The 22234-nt window shown below is 41.6% G+C and overlaps 1 protein-coding gene across 10 annotated transcripts in view; it reads left to right on the plus strand.

Annotated features, from left to right (window-relative positions):
- phldb1 (pleckstrin homology like domain family B member 1) overlaps nucleotides 1-22234 on the plus strand; it is a 100525-nt gene that overhangs the window by 44329 nt on the left and 33962 nt on the right. For all 10 annotated transcript variants that reach the window (XM_023351754.1, XM_023351753.1, XM_023351750.1 and 7 more), the window contains one exon: nucleotides 10161-11674. In XM_023351754.1, coding sequence (XP_023207522.1) covers nucleotides 10161-11674 — 1514 coding nt within the window. The remainder of the gene's footprint in view (nucleotides 1-10160; nucleotides 11675-22234) is intronic.

The raw sequence follows: 22234 nt of genomic DNA on the forward strand, positions 1-22234 counted from the left end.
CCGTCAGTCAGTCCTCTCTCATGGCAGAGGCAAAGAGAACAGTGGCTGATTACCAGATCTGTTTTACGCGAAAGTATCGACCAATCGTCAGCCTCCCAAAAAAAAGGAATTTGGGCTGATTTATCGTTGCGGCATTTTCTGCTATGCTGAAGTGATCTACCTGAACAGAAGCCACGTTTTTGTCCTGATACCTGTTGGTGATTCTCAGGTCGCACGGCCTGCCTATACGAGGTTTCTCCATGCAGATGATAACATCTGGAGACCATTTGATTGACTGCAGCGAGTCGAAAGTTTGCCAGCTGCAGCCCACACAGACTGGGTCCCCACCCTGCGGGTTCTTCCTGCATCTGTTTGACTGACAGTTGGCTGCAGTGTCACGTGTTTCACACTTTTACTGTTGCCACAGCCACACTGTGCTGCTCTCTGACATGCCTCAGTGGAGGACTATCAGGACTGTCCCCGTCTGAGGACAGTCCTGATATTTCAGAAAATGCAAATTTGAGCCTCATTTAGTGGCTGTCCAGTACATCAGCCTACCTCTAATAACCTCCATGCCTATACAGCTCTGATTTGAGCTGGTCCTGTATGGCTGGGATTTGGTCGTACAAGCCAGTCCAAAATCAACTCAAAGGTTTGTGATTCAGAAAGTTCTGCCAATATATTTGATTTCATATAAACTAAGGATGCATCGACCCACTTTTTTCACTTCCAATACCGACACCTGAGATTTAGTAACGGCCGATGGCAATTAAGAAAAACAGCTGTATTGACTTAAAATGCTTCTATTTTTAAACACAGACTTAAATATACTGAACTACACATTTATTTGATAACTCAGCAGTACAGCACACTTAAATACAGAAACAGCTTCACAAAACAACACAACTTTAATTTGTCCAGTAAGTGCAAGTAGGAGTAGAAGAGACAATGTAAAATAAATAAATAAATAAGAAAATGAAACCGACAAAAACAACAGGTTGACTATCTTGGTCAAACATGTAAGATGAATCTTCTTTCAAATGATCAGAAAGAACAATTAGGAATTCCAAATAAAATGGCAGATAAATAATAAAGCGTCGCTCAGAGCACAAAGTGTAGAATTAGACTAAAAAGATCTTCCCTTATGTCAATTTGCTAATGCAAATTGTTTTCAATATCAGTACTGATACAGATATTAATGTCAGATCGGTGCATCTCTAATACAAACTTATCAACAAGCTTCTAGTATTCTATGAATAAGTTCTTGTTTTTTGCGCGTTTATAACCTCTACTAATGCTGGACAACTGTTCGGCGCTTATAAATAGAGTTGTTATTATTATTATTATTATTATTATTATTATTATTATATTACCATCATGTTTAAGCTGTAAATCCATCCTAATATTCTGGGGTGGTTCAAATTGCATCTAAACTTTGACTCTGGCAGCTAACACTTTAGTTCAAAACCCTGAAGCAGTTCTTTTTACAAATCCAAGGAAAATGCAGCAGGTTCTGTTCATTGTCTAGCCATGCGACAGGCCGCGATCTGTCAGCGTTCAGTCCGTGGGACACAGTACCCGGCGAAACCCGGAGGGGGAGCCGTGCCCAGCTGGGAACCCGGAGCTGCAGTTCACACCATGCATGTTTTATGAGCATCTCATTCCTCCGTGTCTCTGGGCAGAGTCTTCAGCTGCTTGCTGTGGGCTGAGTATGTGTTTGTGTTCTGAGTGTTCCTCTTGGCAGCTCAGCAAATGGAAGCATACCTTCATCTTTAGCCTCTACGGTGGAACTGTCACCGCTGTTCCACCGCTGACGCTGCCGGCCACCGGGGGATAAGTATAGCGCACACACAGGCACGCTGCCGGCGGCACACTTCCTGGGCCAGTAATGAAAGCCTTCCGTTGTTTAGAAACGTACCATTTATGCATTCCTGTGCTGCATCCAGATGAGGACTGCTTAAACCACTCCTGTGATAAACAGGGATTATCTGAAATGTCTAAAAGCAAAGAAATGAGCTCATATTTATCTCTGAGTTCAAGAAAGAAGACAGTAAACCCCAACTAAACCAAAGGATTATTCATTTTGACATATTTCTGTCCAAATTAAGCATTACTGTAATATTCCACAAGTCAGGTTTCTAAACTTAATTTATAATTGGGGATATTCAACATGTTAGATTGTCCTGGCCCGATATCGCAGTGTGCGTGGAGTTTCAGAGGAGAAATCAGAACACATGCTGTTGAATGTAACAATTAGCCAATCAGAAAACGAGGTGACAGAATCCAAAATACATAGAAGTCCAAGCAACTGCCATGGTGGACCAAACAGTGGAGTGGACGTTGGAGACATCTTTGTATTATTTTCCCTTTATTAAATAATGTCCACAAACTTTTGCTGTTGCTTCTTCCCAGTCGGCCATGTTTGTTTTCTCTGAAGTTTTGTGAGATTTCCCACCTGACATTTCAATGTTTGCGAGTGAAATCGGTTCGTGTGTTGCTCCTGCCATGTGGCTCGATTCCACACGCTGTAAAACCAAATCGGTTATATTTGTGATTTTTTTTTTACATCATCTGTGTGGTCTCTCTGGTTTTGAAAATTGTCCGTTTGTCCGAAAATTGTCAACTAAATATGAAGAAACTTCCTGTTTTGCTAATTAATGTCAGATCTGGAACTTCCAACACCACTCCCCTTTCCTGGTTCAAAGGGTTTTTCTTACCTTGTTAAAAAAAAAACACTTGTAAATGTAAGGGCAGAATGTAAACGGCCAAAAAATTCTTAAGAACTTAGCAAAAGACAACCTCATTTAAGGACCTGACGTTCTCTAACTACCTGAGAGACTGAATGGTGTCCTTTCTATTTATAGAGGATGGTCTAGTGTTTCTGAGCCAAAAAGAAATAACAAAGAAAGCACTGATACTCCTCACTGTGGCATTTAAAGCATCCGAAGAGCTTCTGTCATGGCTGACACTTATGTACTTCCAGGTCATTTCATTCAATGAGGAACTTTACTAAACAAAACAGACTGTTTGTGAAAAGTTCCTATGAATGGGAATGTCCTTTTTCACCAGTCCGAAAAGCTGTGACGGTTTAATCTGAAATGCTGTACAGTCCTTTAAGTTGAGACAGATTCTTGTTTTCAGAGCCAGAGCAGTCTGTCACTGAGCGCTGCCTTTATTTATGAGTCTGAGTTTATTAGGGCTGTTGAACAAATTGTTTCAAGGAGAAGTGGAGTCTTCATCACATGCATAGAATCTGGAGCATATTCAAAAAACTTCAGTTTTTCCACATTTTGTTATGCCTAAATTCTTATTTTAAAGTTAAGTAAATCCATTTCACACTCAAAAATTCTGGAAGAAAACCAGGTTAGATGCGTAAAGGACTTGAGACTGTGGTGGAGGTTCACCTTCCCTAAACCCTAAACTTACAGCTAGAGACACTATAGGATGATTTGGATCAATGTCTAGACATAAATTCAACATAGAATCTCTGACAAAACTAGAAAATTGCAGTTCAACCCACCTATCCATCCAGTCTGACTGAGCTTGAGCAATTTTGTAAACCAAAAATGCGTGTTCTTTCTAGGACTATAGCAGAATGCAGTTCTAGAGAGTAGTAACACAGAAGGTCCAAATGCAAATGTATATTTTCTTTTCAGATTTTTATTCAAAAAAAAAAAGATAAAAACTTTCCAATTCACAAACATACACTACTTGGTCAATCCCTAAAGAATACATTGAAATTTGGGATGGTAATCTGGCAAAGTGTGATGAATTATGAATTCATATCTTTACAAGACACTAGATTCACTCTGTGTGTTGCCTCCTCAGCCTCTTCTGTTGTCCAGGTGAACAGTCAGGTGTCCACTTTCCATCCTCCACATGTTCCAGTATTTCTCCCAGGATGTACTGAGCCTACATGTCATTTCTTTGAGACAGGTTCATACAAATATGTTCTGTCCCTGACATATCAGCAGCTTGACTCTTGTTTGGTTTCATATCTAGAAAAGGTGCAAAAGCTGTGATTTTAGTCAGTCAAAAATATTTCCTGCTTTCAATATGTCTCCTATAGACCAGCAGATAGCTTTGTGTGCTGAAAGAGGCCTGTTGCTGGGATTACAGGCTCTTTTTTCACAGACTATTTATAATCTTCCAGCTCAAGTCAGTCTTTTTCCTCTTTGGTACTTGCCCCCAAACTCACCTATTGGCCCAGTATGTGTGCTTCTCTTGCTTTCTCTTCAGGTGCTGTTTGAAGGTCAGTTCCTGTGTAGGATAGACTAATTAATGTGGTTTACAATATGAACAAGTGTAGTGGATAAAACTGACATCTAACATTGAAACTTTAATGATTTTTAAAAGAAGGATGTCTAAAATGTTTTATGAAGAAGTATTTTTATCTCACTGAAAAATGTAGAAAATTCCAACCTCAAGTTGGAGTACTTTTATTTGTGGGAAATGATGTTAAAAAAGAATTGTTTTGAGCATAATCTTGGTCTTGAACCGGAAAAGCGGAAAAGGGTGCAGTCTTTGGGAGAATTAGAGAAACTTAGATATCTCTGGGTCTTATTTATATATGAAGAAAAAGGCAGCAGGAGAATGATAGGTGGATTGGTGTGGCGTCTGCAGTGACGCGGATGATGTACCGGGATGTTATGGGGAGAGAGCTGAGTCAAAAGATGAATCTCTCGATTAATCAGTCGATCTATGTTCCTAACCTATCTATGGTCACCAACTCTGGGTAGTGACTGGAAGTCTGAGATCATGGATGCAAGCAGTTGAAATGAGTTTCCTTTGGAGGGTGTCTGGGCTGTCCCTTAGAGGTAGAGTGAAACACTCGATCAGTTAAGCATCTGATTAGGATGCGTTCCTAGTGAGGTGTTCCAGGGACATCCCATCATGAAGAGACCCAGAGAAAGACCTTGGACACGCTGGAGGGACTATGTTCCTCGGCTGGACTTGGAATGTTTTGGGATTCCCCCGGAGGATGGATTTTGTGTCTGGTGAACCACTTTTAACCCTTTTTAGGTCTACTGGTAGATTCCACCGACCTCTCTTAGCTACAGTATATATTGAGGGTTCCTGATGCCACATATTCTAGCAAGTTTCTCAAAACCTTTTCAAGAGAAATATGCTCAAAGTGTCACAGATCCTCCACCATACATAACAACGGACAAGAGGTTCGTTCCACATGTCCGTCCAGACGAATCTGTGTCACTCCAGATTTATGGCCAGTTTTCAATACACTTACAATAAATGTATAAGTATGACCTCAAACCACTTTTATTTGCAACATACACCTGTATCAGACTGCAAGAAGTTACTCTAAGGCATTTATCAAAAGAGACACTGAAATCATCATCAATGATGATGAAATCAATTTTCACGCTACACGCTGGTGTTTTACTGTAATAAAAGGGCCCTCTAGTTTATGGTGGTGCCCCCTGTTGGAGAGGAGTCTGTGCAATACTTTGCCATTATAAGTTGTGAGCATTTGGTTACTTGACATGTTAAATATGATGACACTATAAATTGCTTTAAACAGATGATATGAATATATATATATGTCATATCATCTGTTTAAGATAATGGATTAATTAGGGCTTCATGAGATACAATATCAATTCGGTTAACCCACATTTTCCTGACTTTTTTTGTTCCTAAATCACAGTGACCACATCACTCTTTCTAAGCGTCAGCATCTCAAAACGTACCTCAAGCCTGGGGATCAGTGAGAGTCTAACAGGCCTTCATATCCTCCACTGATAGCACATGAAATCTTATTTGCTGACAAATTATTGCATGCAAGTAGACCTTTCCATCTGCAGTATTCCACACATTAGATATTTTGATAATAAATGTGATTCCATCTATTATTTATTTAATCTATCAGTTATATTTTTTTATGATGGTGCCACTAGGGATTTTGTTAATAAAAATAATTTCTATATGTGGAGTTTTCTTTCCTCATTGAAAAATTGATATAGTTTTAAGGTCGGATTTTACAAATTTTTAGAGTCAGAGGCCATAGTAGGAAATCCTTTTTTCCCCAAAGTGTTTCAGGGTTTTATTGGAAGCAAACTAAGCTTTTTGTGGCTTTTTATTTTTGTTGTTTTATTTTTTATTTTTTTTTTTGGAATGCCAAAATAGAATAAAACTCTTTTGATCCTAAACGAAAATGATCGTAATGATATGTCAGTTCACAATTACTCATTTATTCTAAAAATCTGATTTTTGTTCTTTTCAGACTGTTTCTCTTCACTTGAGACACTGGAGTAAACATTTACAATAAAGAGCCCCAGCTCGTCCCTTTGTTGCTCATGGATATAGAAAGTATTAGTATCAGTTTCAGCACATGTAGTATTTTTAATGCTCTTCTGCTCTGCTTTATAAGAAAACTGTCAAAGTTTCGTAATGGTAATAAGTAACATTGATCACGCATGACTGTCTCTGTCGTGAGTCTGTAAATCTGCCAGCTGTTGAGTTAGCCACAGCACGGGGAAAATAACACCCACGTTTTCAAAATAAAAGTCCGACTTTGACGTTTGCTTGTTAATGACAGCTAACCGGCCTCAGCTTTGAGTTTATATTTCTGGTCCATCTTCTGTTGTCACTGTCATGTTGACAGGGGGAAACATGTCAACATTGTATTGAAGTTCAAGACGGTAGCCTTTATTTTGAAGGTTTAAAACGGAAACTCGGTCATATTTCGGCTAGCCTGTCAGCACTCGGCGGCTGTGCTCGGTACCCCAACCTTTGCTTGAAATATCACCTCGGCGGTGAAGCTCTGGCTCTCTGTAGGTCTGCATGGAGCCTGGCGCGGCGGGGCTCCGTCACTACCACTCCGGTACCGGCGTGTCCGCGGGATGTGGGCCCACCCGGTGTGTCACGTAGCAGGTGAAGCGCTCTGAACCCCGGCTGGCAGTTTCTACCCCTTCATGTGAGTAAGTGTGCGGCCAAAACGTCTGAGATTTGAGCGACACCGGTCATACGAATCCGTCTCAGACCGAACTCCATTAACAACTAGTCGGTTTAATATTTTGTGCTGGTTCTGGACGGTATATCAGTCCTAGCACTGAATGTAATAGTTGCATCGTTACATGTGAACAAGCCTGTGTGTTCTGCTTATATCTCAATAGAAAACGTCTTGGATTCATTGCATTCATCCTTTATTTCCATGACCCACAGATGGAGCTGATGTGGATTTTGTTGATGTTAAATAGCTTGTTTTTTAAGAGAAGTTTGGCGTGTTGCACTGTAATCAATTATCCGTACCCCATGACATCATTGGTCGGGTTTTTCTTGTTGCTTTAATTTCTTGTCACCCCACCCCCTTTCCATCCTCCTTCCTCTTCCTCCTCCTTGTGCGCTGCACACAAGCATCGGGTCGGTTTGTTGTCTGCAATAAACGACATGACAGTGACATTTAAACGGGCCCTGGTGGATCCAGCGAACCGCCGCGGCAGCCAGATGGCTGGAATACAGTGAGGTGGCACTGAAGTGTGCTCTGATCCGGCCGTGTACCCAGAGAGCAGGGCTCAGCTGAGCAAGCTCAACTAATGCATTATTTCTCAAGCTTCTATATTTTACAGCAGTTTTGCTCATGGGACACATCTGTGACATCATCAGCATCAAGACACAAAAACAGACCTCAGTGCATTTTTCTGCTGTGTCCTTTAATTGTGTTTACATCAGTACACGCACACAAACAGATACTGTACATTCATATTTATGTTTACAGAAGTTTAATCTGAAATTAATTCGGCGACTTTCATGTCCGCAAAAATTAAAGACAGCGACAGTGTTCTTCAAAAGCTGAAATGGAGAGCTAAATTTCTTGCCTTTCAATTTACACTGAATCCATTAAAACCTGTGGGGATTTTAAGGGGTTTTTTAGATCTTGCCACAAAGTGCTTGACTAACAATCACGAAGGAATAATCTTTTGAAATAAATTTGAGAATTGTCTGGAAATGGGCCCTTTTTCAGCAAGAAGGTCCATTTTGTAATACCCCGGTTTTAAAATTAAAAACAGCAAAAAAATAAATAAATTTTGTCCTTGTCACGTGGTGTGGGATGAACCACCTGCAGCTCAATGTTCAGGAAAGTTACAGTTGCATTCTGAAATATGTTAATAATTTCCATCTTTTGATGGGATAAGTAAGCCTGATTTCATGAAGAAATCAGGCTTATGTGTGGTGTTACCTGAAACTATTTTTAATCAGTTATTTGGCTGGGTAAATCAAGCATGACTTTGCTGGACTAAAACTTTGGCAATAAGCTCTGACTAATGCAGTTAATTGGAATAGAAAAACACACAACAATTAATATTGGGTGGAGTTTTACGTCATCATCAGAAAGCAGACCATGGCAGCCTCTGATAGGAACATACCAACTATGACTGTTAGGTAATTTTCAGTTCAGCTCTTTTACTTTGCACATGTTTTTAGATCAGGTAGCAGGGGAAAAATGGAAACCACTAAATGGTACCTGTGTTTTTTGTTTCTACAAAGCAAAAACTGACTAAGTAAAAGCCCTTTCTAAGTAACAGTTCTGTGTATTTAGACAGAGGTTGTTTGATATAATTTCATTGATTACCTCCATTTATCTGATGAGTATAACATCTGTATTTTCATTTGGCTTGTGTCACAATTAGGGCTGCACTATGTTAAAAAATGTTGGAATGACAATATAAGTTGTAACATATGCCCATTTTTGTTTTTCCTCACTTTCTAATCTGCGCCTCCATCTCTGTCTCTTTAGCATTTTGGCTAAGGCCATTTGTGTCCAGCCTGAGCCTCTGCTGCCGCGAGACTCGCTCCAACTGGCTAGATATTAGTTTGGCAGGAAAAATGCAAGTTCATAACACGTGGAATACACAGTACTAGCCAAAAATTATGGCACTCCTAACCGTCCTTTGCCATCTGAATATTGAACACTCTGCTATATTGTCACAGGCTGTGACAATATATTCAGAAATTGTTGTGCAACATTTGTCAAAAAACAAATCAGCCCTCAATTTGAAGTAATTTATTTTAGATCTTTTGTTTAGGTTTGTGACTGATAATTGTCATAGCTAACATTTTCAACTGTAGTGAAAAAAATGTTTCATGATTTTAGCAGCAGTGTATATAATTATCCCTTTTTACTTTTAGATAATGCAGTCAGATCATGTTGCACATTTTTATGTTAATTACCACGAAACCTTTGAAATTTAACTCAAGAACATGTGAAAACCATCCACTTCTCAAATGGCTCCCAGGTGATTAAAAATGACTGATAAATGAGAGATGGGTAAAAAAAGAAAAACAACCAAAAAAACCCTGAGCTCCAGAATGCCATGTGAACACTAGAATGACTAATCAGTGACTGCCCTGATGATTGGATGGAGCAGTTACCCTCATGTTGCCTTTCAAAATGACAACAAGTGCATTTGAGCAGATTTCATTTAACATTGATCTGCTGCTCCGGGCCGTGCTGCTGGGTCTCCCACGGGGGCCGTGTGTTTTTGTTGTAATAATCCTCCATGCTGACATTACAGAGTTAAGATTAGATTAGCCGGTCTGTATGCTGTGTTGCTTTCGGGGTCACAGAGTAATTGTGTTTGCCTCTGACACCTGTCCAGTGTCACAGACCTGTCTTTCTGCTTATGTCCCCATATGTGTCCTTCTTCGTTTATCCACCATTTTATTTTTTTTACTTTCTGGTTTAAATGTATTTTGTGATCTAACTGTCCCAATTACAAATTTTGCTGGACGATAACTTCTACCAATAATTATTACAATAAACGATAATACTGTTGTTTTGATACCATTTTCAAGTAATCTAGTGATAGTTACATAATCCATAAAACTTCAATTTTGTAAAAAACGTTTAGCACTGGAACTGGAAGAAGATCATTTAAATATCCAAAATAAAACAAAACACAAACAATAAGCAAAATGGAAATAAAAACCACACACAAACCATGAATAAAATAGATTTTGAAGTCTCTCTAAACAAAATGATCCTTAAAAATATATTACTTATCAGAATGGAAATGATAAATCTCATTTTATCATGCTATTAATTGCTTATTGCGACAGGCTCAGGTCTTTGTTTTTTGATACACTTGTTACACATACACCACCATGAACAGAACATGAATAAAGGTCTTCTCTTCCTTTCCTGTGTCTTCTCTCCCAATCAGACACTGAGAGTTTGGTCAATGGGAATCACCAGGCCAGTTCCTCCCAGTCTCCCTCAGCTCCTGGAGAGAGAGTCCAGTCCGAGCACAGCGCCATCGTCAGCTCCATTGAGAAGGACCTTCAGGAGATCATGGATTCCCTAGTCATGGATGACCTTGAGCCCTCTTCCTCTGATGCAAAAAAGCCCCCCGGGGGGCAGTCCATGCACCACTCCCCATTGTCGCCTATGGTTAATGGAGGGGGGAGGTATTTGTTGTCCCCTCCCACCAGCCCAGGTGCTATGTCTGTGGGGTCCAGCTATGAGAATGCCTCCCCTCCTTTCTCGCCCCTTTCCTCCCCCTCGCCTGCCAGCAGTGGGAGCTTCACCAGCCCATCGCCTGGCGGAGGACACCAGGACCAGAGTTCTTCTCTGCCACCTGTGCCTATACGCTCTTCTAGCTACAACTTCAGCACCCAGCCTCTGCCTGTCCCCCTGCCAAGGACCATACTGCCTAATTTTAGCAGCACCGGGATGGGCCAGAAGGTCCAGGAAAGCCCCAGGCTACAGAGGAAAGTGTTGACAGAGACCCCTCCGAGCCCCAAGCCCAGCCGCCGGGGACTCGGCCAGGACGGCTCAGAGAGCCCTCGACAGACGCCTCTTGTTTCGTCTAGCGAGTCTCTCAGTGGTAAAAACATTGCACCAAGCAGCCCCAGAGTCACCCCCAAATTTCCAACCTGTTCATCGCCGTCTCCATCGCCTTCACCATCTAGTCCCAGGACCAAGACTGCCACAGTGCTCCAGGAAAGGCCGGCCAGTCCCTTCAGAGAGCAAATCATCTTAGCTGATGGCTCCCAGAACTCCAGCTCCTCCAGGCAGCTTTCACAGCCCAGTAAGGCTTTTCAGCCCCCCCTGGATCCCATCGTTCACGTCATCCAAGGATCTCCTCTCCCTCAGCATCCACGATCGCTGCAGCCCCCTGAAAGCCCCAGGTTGGCCCGAAGGAACTTGGAATTGAATGGTGGCAGCGCAGGGAGCAGCAGTATGAGAGAGCTGCCGCCTCTGAGTCCTTCATTGGCCCGGAGGGGGGTTCCGGTTCTTCCAGGAGCACTGCCTGGAACAATCTCCACGTCAAGGACTCCGGAGAACCCCTCATGTCTGGGCAGGCTGGTCCCAGAGAGTCCCAGGCTGCGGCGCAAAACCGGATCCGCGTCAGAAGAGCCATCTTGCAGCAGAGGGATCCGAGCTCGCAGTCCGTCCCCCACCTCCATGTTGATGGAGGGTAGCAGCGGAGTAGGGATACGTAAGGCAAGCTTCGGGAACTCTTTATCACCCGCTTTCAGTCTGGGCTCCCTACCTGGCTCATCCCCTGCAGCCAGCCCCAGGACCCAGAGGAAGATGTCCTTGGGGAGACCCCACCCAGGAATGCGAGAGAGGAAGAACAGCATCACAGAGATCAGCGACAACGAAGACGAGCTGCTGGAGTACCACCGCCGACAGAGAGAGGAGCGGCTCAGGGAGCAGGAGATGGAGAGGCTGGTGAGTTTCAATTCCACAGCAACAAGTGGCTGCTGATCAGTGTTTACTGTAAAATGAGCGTAGTGATATAAGTGTGTCTTTGTATTCGTGTCTTTCCAACGTGTTTGAACAAGACTCGTTTGAACATCAGATGATTCAGGCACATTCTGCTACTGGTGTTTGCAGTTTTGTGTCTTTGTGAAATATTGTTGCTTCTGTTGTCTTTGCTGACTCTAGATGGTCTGTTGTAGAATCAAACTAGCCTTCCTGGTGATAGGAAAATACCATAGTGAAGGATGTCACTAATCATTAATACGGCAGAGCCGTGTACTCGCTGGGATTAGGGACGACAGCCACATGTGAATAGTTGAAATTCATGAATACTTGAGATATTCTTTAAATAATGTTTAGAACTGCCTATTTTAATAGTTGAAACACCAACTGTACCTTAATATTCATTAATGGGGACTGTGGAAATCATCCTTTTGGAAATCATCAGAGCCAAGGAAAATAAATATTCCTGCTGGATTTGCTGCTTTGGGTAAATATAACTAGCGAGTGTAGCTCTAGCTCGTGGTCTTTTGCTAAAGACAAAAGAGAATATGTTATGTATTTCAGGTAAAACACATAAAATGTGTTTTAGAATTGTAAAGAATTACAAATTCCTGGCAGAGTCTTAAAGAGACGTTACATTGTTTAGTTAATCCAATAAAATTTGGGTTATTTCTCTGTTGAACATGTGAGATTTTGTTCCTTGATGTTGTTTTTTATGTCTTACATTTCCAAGTATTTACACGGTTTCCAAAATTACGTTGATTATTATGGTTCTTTGATGTAGTTTCAGTGATTTTGTCTTTTAGGGCAGCAAACATTTCCTGAAAAGAACTGAACAGATTTGTCACTTGTTTTGCCATAGAATTTCCCTTTAAGCTCTCAGTACCTGGAGATGATCTGAAGTTTCTTGCAGGTTCTTGTTTACGCTCTAATCTTGGCCATAATGAGCACCGCATCTCTGTTTGTGAAAGGAGGAGTGACCCAGCCCCATAAACCATGTCAGTGAGTTGTCTGTGACTTGGCTGCTGTCTGTCTAAGCTGCTGCCGACACTCAGTGTCGTGGAGTCCTTAGCAACCGCAGTGTTTTTGTCTCCTGAACCGGAGCGAGCCCGAGGGGTTGAGGTGAGAATCGGTCCTGAACTTTTCTGAAGCGACGCACACAGAAGTCCATTTCAGACAGGTTTTCTATGTGTTGCTGCCTGTCTGTAATTGGAGGGTAGCAGAGACGGCTGAGCCGCTCGGAGCCTGGGTCTGAGCCGGGTCGAGTTCCGGTGCTTCCTCTGGAGACGTGGCAGTGTGCTGACAGGACAGGACAGGACTCTCACACTCTGACCATGTTTAACTCTTTTAACGTCTCATCTTGTTTAGCTTTGACTTTCCTCTTGGCTGAAGAAACCTAAAGAAAAAATAGTGCAAGGTGTATTCTTGTCTTTGATTATCTGTGAGTGTATTAATAAACGTTTGGGTATACACTGCTTTATAATCTGCCTTTGATGAAGACAGAGATTTGAGTACTGGTGCGTTCTTTTTTTAAATGACAATTTTACTATATTTCAAAAGTTTTAAACAGGTCTCATTAGTTTGAGATGGAATTTGAGTACATTTCAGACCCAAAAGTTTGAAATACAAGGGCTAAACCAATAAATTGTACCTGAGTTTCTACATTTTTTCGAGATCGGCAATTGGCCAATAACTTAAATGAGAAGCCAATCTTTTCTACCTCTGCAAGGGTCTGAAAATCAGCCACTATCTCTTCCGCCCTGCCTGAGACAGGCCTGACTGACTCAGGTCATGTTTACAAGCGCGTGTTGCCAACTTAGTAACTTTGACGATATATTAAAGGGGCGGGGTTATGTATTTTCCACCCACATAGTGCCATTTTATACCACAATCAAGTAACTATGTTACCTTCAGTTGTTATAACAATGCTATTTGTATCAAATATGACTTAAAATACATTCATTTGATTTTGTAATTTAATGCCTTGACATTAGCCTTCTGTCTTTTTAAATTCTCCTGCTTATTCTGAAAGTCTGCCTTCAGGAAGTCATCACAACCTGGATCCAGTATTAACCATTTCACAACGTTTTCACCAGCATTTCACTGCAAGCAGCTCCTACCATAAACTCAGCAGTTCCACCAGGTATTTGCTAATTGCTTCTGGCTAGTCTGAAGGAGCTGGGGGAAGCTCATGGGGTGAAGGATCTGAAGCTTAGAAACTGCAGCTCTGAGGAGGAGCTGCTTCTCAAAGCCAGAGCTATGTCCTCCCAGGCCTCTTTAACAGGAGAAAAATTGTCATCAGCCAAAATCAGAATTGGCAGGTCAGGCATTTTACAGATCAGTGATCGTCCAGAAAACTGCAATCGGTGCACCCCTACAGAAATAATATTTTAATATCCAGTGCTGCAAGTCTCTCCATTGAGAGAGATGTTTTTTCTCTGATCTATGTTGGTACTGAAAGGAGGCTTGGAATGTTCTGAGGCAGCTGGTTCCACAGTGGAGCTTTTAGCACACTGCAAAAGTATCCAGCCTCACTGAACTTTCCATGTTTTGTCATATTGCAACCAAAATCTTCAATGTATCTTGCTTCTATGTTTAACTTAGGTCTGACCTTTGATCAGCCCACTTTAACAGACGACTATGGTTTAATCTAAAGTATCCCATAGTACCTTTGGCTGTAGGGTTGTTGAACCTCTGCTCCAGCCTCAAGCTACCTGTAGCCTCTAATAGATTCTCTCTCAGGTTTGTTCTGGATGTTGCTCCATCCAGGGTCACCAACATGTCAGACTCAAACTTTTTGCCCTCCTTTCTCCTAAGTAACATTTATCTGGAGCCAAGTTAACTGAAATTTAAAACTATATATTTGTTACTCCTTTATTGTTGTTCTGTTGTAGAAATTCAATGCAGATGTTGTGTTTAAAAATGCAGAAAAACTGCACAGTCTTTTTTCATTACCATCTTGAATTATTAACGGTTTAAAAAGCACTTTTTAGAAACATTTTCCGTAGGGTTAAGACCAGAGATGCTCTGTTAGTGTCATGACTGACACTGACTCCTCTGGAATCAAATGCACAAATATATAAAACCCAAAATAGACGCTTCGGTTTCAATTTTGACCAAAATAGAAACAATTAGTTGTTTTAAAAGGTTTTAATTATCCTTTAATCAATTACGTGCTGTTCAACAATATGATATGATGTTAAATTTAAAAAAAAAAACTAAAGTCAAATTTGGTTTTGTAAAATAAACATTTTTCTAGGCCAATCTCTCTTTCTGAATTGAAAGTTGCATATGAGATTACCTTCATTTGTGTATGAAGTCTGTATTCCTGTCCATCTCCAAGGATACCGCTGTCTGTCTGTCCTTTTTTGTGTTTATCTTTAGAAGTTTTTCTGTTCCAATGGAGCTGATCGCCAAGGAGAGCCGTCCTGGATCAATTCTATTCCTGATGTGGACTTTCAGCCTCTTCAATGCGTAGAACTAGCAGATGTTGCCCATTGTGGGTCTGCAGTTCAGCAGTGCCCCCTTTCATCCAGGCATGGTACTTCCTGCCTCACCCTGTGTGTTTCCATGGCACATTTATGAGGCACAACTCATCACTGCCTCACCTCTCCTCATCCGTCTTCCGTGTATTTGAACAAAAAATGTATAAAATTCAGCAAGTTTGAATTTTTTTGAAAAAGTTAAAATGATACAGAAAAGAAGTTGGTAGAACAGTCAAATGGATTTTTTCCTCATCATTGTTAGTATTTTAGTTGTCATGGTGACAAGTTATAGAGTTAATAGAGGAGTCATGTTGTGATGATTTCTTGAAAGTGGAGTTTCAAAAAGAGTTGGAGTAAAAGAGACAGAAGCCCAATTTCAAGGCGCTAAACATTATCTTTACACCCTTATCACCAGTGGGGTAATGAGGGATGCTGGTGCCTATCATCAGCGGGCGAGAGGCTGAGTCACCCTGGACAGGTCGCCAGTCCATCGCAGGACAACACAGAGACAGACAGGACATGAAGTCATTTAGTGACTAGCGACATCTCAGTTAACTAATATGTCTAATCATACACTAATTTCAGATATCTGGAATGTAATGTGTGGTGAAGCTGATTTTATGTTAAAACGGCCTGCCGTAGCCCGGCAGGCTCACTCAGCCCGCGTCGTCTGGGGCAAAGTCATCCGTCGCTCACCGTGGATGAGATCATCCTTCCTGTGAGGTCATCGAAAGGGAACTTTTCAGTTATTGCCTCAGACCAATAATGGGTGGGGCTGGGGGAGGTAGAGCGGAGGAGGGGGTTAAAGTGGATGAAGCTGTTTGGATGAAAAGTTGGACCCAGAATAGCAAAGGACAGAGATAGTGCTTTGTCATTTACTATTTTGAGCCAAGCTAACTGCAGTGAGTTATGATGCCTTTGTGAAGTGACGCGGTGGAGGGGCGGTCCTCCGCGGGGGGCCCTACAGAGAAAACTGTTGCTGCAATGCATTGTGGTTAATGGAGGAGGATGTCCAGCTGGTCTCTCTGCTCTCAGGTTTGTTGTCCTCTCTTGTAGCTTTTATTTTGACAGGATGCCAGAAATGTTGATGAGTTTCCTGCATGGTTGGCATCTTTGTGACCCTCCTGCAGGATCAGCCAACTAAATAAACATCCGAGCTTGTTAAATGGAGCCCAGCAAACGTATACCAGCATCTCCAGGAGGACTAAATACTGTATATCCACCTGCTGAGCTGCACACAACCTGCAGCTTTGTCTGCAGCAGGGTTATTAGTCTTTTGTTTGTCTACTTCAGATAGTTTTCTATCACAAAAATCTTATTTTGTGATTATGTATACATTGTTTTAAATATTTAACAGGAGATACCATTTTCAAAATAATATTCAATTATTGTTGAACAACAACTGAGTGTGGTGTTATATTCCAACTTTTGCTGTTGCCATTTTGCAGACCGACGTAATTTACCGACAGCTGACTTGAACTACTTTTGTGTGTGTGTGTGTGTGTGGGAGGGGGGGGTGGTGGTGGTGGGGGAGCTACATGAAAAGCTAATAAAACATTCATAAACATGAAAACAAAGGTTATTATATCTATCATTTCAATATGTTTTAATTTTATAGACGCACAATATAGTTCCAGTTAGTCATAGTTTTTCCTCATTAATTACGGTTTTTAATGCAAATGTTTTCTCAGTTTCAGTTTTTTAGTTAACTATAAAAATTATTTCGTTAGTTTTAGTTAACTATCGTATCCTTGGTCTGCGGCTCGGCAGCACCACAGCAGCCAGCGTCAGGCCTGCGCGTCTCTGTTTGGTGGCAGGAAAAAGGACAAAGCAAATCATCTGATCTGAAATAAACCAGTGAAAAACAAACGAGGAGAGACGTTCTGTGACACACTAGACGGCCGGCTGGGTGGCTCCTTATCTGGGGCAGCAATAAATCTGTTTGTGGTCCAAAGTAAAGCTGCAGTAATCCGGTTTTGAGACAGATCCAACAAATATGCCACGTTCGTTCATCCCCATCACACAACAAAAGCCAAATTAGGATGAGAACTGTCTTCCTTTCGGCTTCTCTGCAAACTTTATTTACTGCTTTCAGAAGGTTTACCAGACGAGGTGGAAACTTTCCTCTGCCTGTTGTGTTCTTATCTCTCCACTAGAGGGGGTTATTGTCTTTCTGCAGCATCATTTAGCTTTTCATATCTGTTTTTATTTTGTTTTTTGGCTGTTAGTGCAGAGGATTTAGGGAACATGACATTCTTAAACACATAGGATTATAAATATGATAAAATGTGGGCAAAATAAAACTCTAACCCTGGTGGGTAGAAATGTTGAACTAGATAACATTTTCCATTGATTCTCAGGTCCAATACTGTTCATTAAATGCATCAAAACTAAGATTCATGAATGGGGACAATCTTCTAATGTCTCCATCTTCTGCTGGCTTCAAAGCTGCAGATGCAAATAAATTACACCACAGTTAGTTTATTTATAACTTAAGAATTAAAAAAATTAACAAAGTCTGACTGAAAATCTATTGTTGAGAATAAAGAAAAGTGATTTATTACAGTCTTTTGAAGCTAGATTGCTCCTTCCTGGCACAACAAGTTGGGAAAACTCTTATTTTTATTTTCCAGGTGCAATATTTGGCACACGAATTACTTTGCCAAGCCATTTATTTTTTTCTCTCTTTACTGCCAGTTATGTCAGGATCTGTCCGCCATAATAGATGGATATTGGATGAGACAAGCGCTACATTGCTTCATTAAATACTCGTACAGGGACGGGGACTTCATGAAGAGATTCTGTGCTAGTTTTAGATTTTTGTTTTGGCTTAGTTCTGTTTATGACTTTGTTCGTGTAGTTTGAATGTTTTGCGCTTTTGTGCTCTACTTGTTCTCCAGAAGAAGAGTCACACAGAACAGTCATTCATCTGTTTGTGAAGAGCCATTATGATCCGAGTTGGAAGTTTTTTTACTGTATGGTCTTCCTCAGCTGCTAGATGGAACGGCATCAAACAACTTCGTGCATTACCACCACCTAGTGGTTGTGGCGTTGCATCGCAACAATAGTCCATTGAAATTAGGATGCAACAACCTAACGAGTCATGGATGAAATGAGTTATGGCATTATTTAATGGATCAAGGATTTTTAAATTGAATTTAAAATAAAAATAATTTTTTTAGTACTTTCATCCAAAATTACATACATTTTTTTATGTTTAATTGAATGTTTTGAAAGGCGATAGAGAAAAATTATGAAGTAAAAAAATAAATTGTGAGTATAATAGTAAATTTGCTAAAGTGTAGCATGTAGCATGATTGAAAGTGCTAATACCCTCCTGCTGGCTCTGATTGGTTGATTCTGCAGACAGCAGTAGGACAACAGGGAGGAGGCAAAGGATTCCAGCTTCAACATTGATTTCTCAGTGAAACCCTTAAAAGCAGTAGCTCTGCCTCAGACCTTTGTATAGTAATCAATGAGCAGTAAAGTGTGTTATTTAGAAAACAGTCTTGTGTTCTAATGAGCTGCTGAGTTCCCATGGCTGCAGTAACCTTGTGGGGGACCCTGCAGCAGAAACATCTTGTTTTCCTCCTGCTGGCCTCTGCAGCACAACAACAGTGTTGCTGTTTTACAGAAGCCAACCGGTGAACCACATCTTCTGGTTAATTAGTCAACTGACGGAGAGCCAGAGAGCAACAGCTGGGTGAATAATTCCCCCAGTGGCCATGTTCTTCCAGTGTTTCAGTGTAATGTGGAGGTGGTTCTGAAGCCTAAGCCTTCACTTCTCTTCCTGCTGACAGTGACACCCTGAAACACTCTGGCTTGTAAAGCTTAATTGTCATTATCTCCTTCCGCTTGATGTCTAAAGCTCCATAAAACACTTCAAAAGCCTCGCACTTATTTGTTCTATTATTTAACGGCTAAAAAGAAGGATAATTGCACAAAGTTGAGCTTTGAGACAGTACGTGGCAAATGTTGCACACTTCAAAGCTTTTTTTTTCATGGCTGATATTTGCCGATGGTGATGGATTAGTGTGAACAGCTGAAAGCAGTCAGCCATGGCAGCGTCTCTTGAAGTTATCGGCCTATTTCAAGCACGGGGGAGCCCGGACGAACAGTATAAAGTTCTGCTTGGTATATAAACTTAGTCCCTTTGCTTTTCTTAGAGCAAACCAGCAGGGCGCCTCCCACAGGAGGACGTCCCTACATGCTGATCCATCCCCACCTCTCTGCCGCTGTAGCTGAGTGAGCCAGGTGGTTCCGAGGCCGTTCACCAGGACAGCAGCAGCCACAAACGGAGCGCCGCCGCTGTAATGGAGCGGTTTTACACACCAGGCGGCAGCGGGACGGTGCCGGCCGTGGGGCCAGCGCCGACCGGGACGCAGCCCCTCCTGTGTCTGCTGGCTCTGACTAAACAGAAGCCTGTCTTTTTAAGCAGCGTTGCAGCGCTTATAAAGGTAACCGATGCCGCCGCCGACTATATTTAACTGAAGCTCGCTGAAGTGTTTCTATCTGCGCTGGGGATGTGGGTCGGCCTGCTTTCTACATGTGATGCCGAGGGGTTCAGTCATTAACAAGAGAACTTTTCACTCCCACCAACTGCTTCAGGTCGGAGATTAAACCACTTCAGCTCCGGAGCCACTGGCACTGGAGAACATGCACTTTGTTTTTGTCTCACTTTTGGAAAGAAATGTGATCGGAAAGTATTTCTGTTTCAATCTGAAAAAAAGTCCTGCTTGACCACAGGAGGCTCGTTGCACAATTCCTTCAGCTTTAGATGGAAAAGTAAAGATCTTTTTCAAATGTTAGAAAGCAGGAAATACAGATAGCAAATCAATGACATGGAACATTTTCACATTTTCACAGTTTTTAATTTCGTTCAGTTTATTTATAAAGTGACGGTTCACAAGTCATTTAAAAAATGTATTTCAGTCTTATCTTACATCATAACCTGTATGAGAATCTTCTGGTGTCGTTACCATGAGTAAAATTAGCCTACTTTTTCTGTATTAACACACAGAAAAGGACATACAGTGGATCCCCGCCCAGTCATGGCTTTTTCTGTGGAATGTGACAACAAATCATTTGCAGAAAATCCACCTATTTGAGGATATTTTTTTTATATATCTATATGTAAAATAAAACGCATAATGGGAAGCTGAAATACCTAGATACATGACATACGTTTGGCAGCCAAATACAGGACGTGCATTTATTTTTCTGATGCCAACATGCTACAAAGGGATAGCGGACATGTTTTTTGGGGGGTTTTTTACCTGCTCAAGAATGAACTGAACAAAAAATATTTTGACAAAACAACCAAAGTGGTTTTTAGTACTGTCATCCTGAGGGCCACAAACACCAAGGCCTCACTTTTGGACACTAATGTCTTAGTGTTTGTAGAGAAGCTTTTTTTGTGCTCATCTCAGTTTGTAACAAGCTTCCAACAGGAAATGAATTATAGGAACAGATGGATGGATGTAAAGGTGCTGTACCAACCAGCAATGGTGGACGCCTCTAACTAAAACGTTAGCTGCACTAACAAACATTAGTGCAACATGCTACAACCAGGTATTTAATGGAAGCTAATGCTAAAGCACCAACGCGCTAACTTCAATTCAAGTCACATCTGCCCTTGAAAGACTACAATCTTCAAACACCATTTGAATTTTGACATAATTTACTTGTTCTATGATATTACGATTATATCTTCTTCTTTTTTGTCTTTTTTATTTTATTCCTGTATGTTTCCTGTTGAAAATAGCTATTAGCAAAAACAGAGGGAATGTGAGGTGAAGAAACAGACTGCTGCTTCTGATTAGGAATATCTAATTACTTCAAGGATTATTAACAGTTGGTAACCAAAACTTCAACACAGACGTCAAACTCGATCCACTGAAAGTTTACAAAATAGCCAGCTAATAACTAGATGAGTGGTTTAGAATGTATCTGGGAACCCTTAAAAAGCTCGCTCAGCTATTATCAGGTTATAGCTGAGCTAATCTGGAATTGTGCTGCTAGCTGTTGTGGTTTTATTTTTAGATTAGATTAGATAGCATTTATTGTCATTGAACAGAATTCAACGAAATTTCCATTGCAGCTCCCGTGCAAAAGGTCAAATATATACAGTATAAATAAGCAAACACACAATAATAATAATAACAATATATACAACTAAATTAACTAAAGGCACTCAACCACACCAAAGAAGTAGCAGCAGGTCCAATTATGGCAAAGTACAGATAATGTGACAGTGCAAAGTGCAGAACAATATGACTGTGTGGGGGTGGGGGATATGTATGTGTGACTGCGAGGTTATGATATGTGTGGGAGAGGGGGACGGCAGGGAGTAATGGCTCTGACGGCTGTGGGGAAGAAACTGTTTCTCAGTCTATTTGTTGTAGTCCGTATATTCCTGTACCGCTTGCCTGATGGCAGCGGCACAAACAGTCTGTGGCCCCGGGTGGCTGGAATCCATGGCTATGGATCCAGCTCTCTTCTTGACCCGGTCTGTGTAAATGGAGTCCAGGTCTGGGAGGGGGCATCCCACAATGCCTTGTGCTGTTCTCACCACCCGTGTCAGTTGTTTCCTCTCCAATGCTGTGCAGCTACCATACCACACAGTCATGTTGAGGCAGAGGATGCTCTCGATCATCGCCCTGTAAAAGTTCACGAGCAGCCATGAGGAAAGTCCAGCCCGTCTCAGTTTCCTGAGGAAGAAGAGCCTTTGTTGTGCTTTCTTCACCAGGTGGGAGGTGTTTGTGTTCCAGGAGAGGTCAGAAGTGATGTGGAGGCCCAGGAACTTGATGTTGTCCACACGTTCCACCACTTCTCCATCTATGAGAAGGGGAGTGTGAGCCGTCCTCCTGGACCTTCTGTAATCCACAATGACCTCCTTGGTCTTCCCTGTGTTCAGCACCAAGTTGTTGGCTGAACACCACTGAGTGAGCTGCAGAATCTCCTCTCTGTAGTGGGTCTCGTTGTTGTCTGAAATGAGACCCACTACTGTTGTGTCGTCCGCGTACTTCACGACTGTGTTGGT

The sequence above is a fragment of the Xiphophorus maculatus genome, chromosome 18 (assembly GCF_002775205.1).
Source record: "Xiphophorus maculatus strain JP 163 A chromosome 18, X_maculatus-5.0-male, whole genome shotgun sequence".
Lineage (NCBI taxonomy): Eukaryota > Metazoa > Chordata > Actinopteri > Cyprinodontiformes > Poeciliidae > Xiphophorus > Xiphophorus maculatus.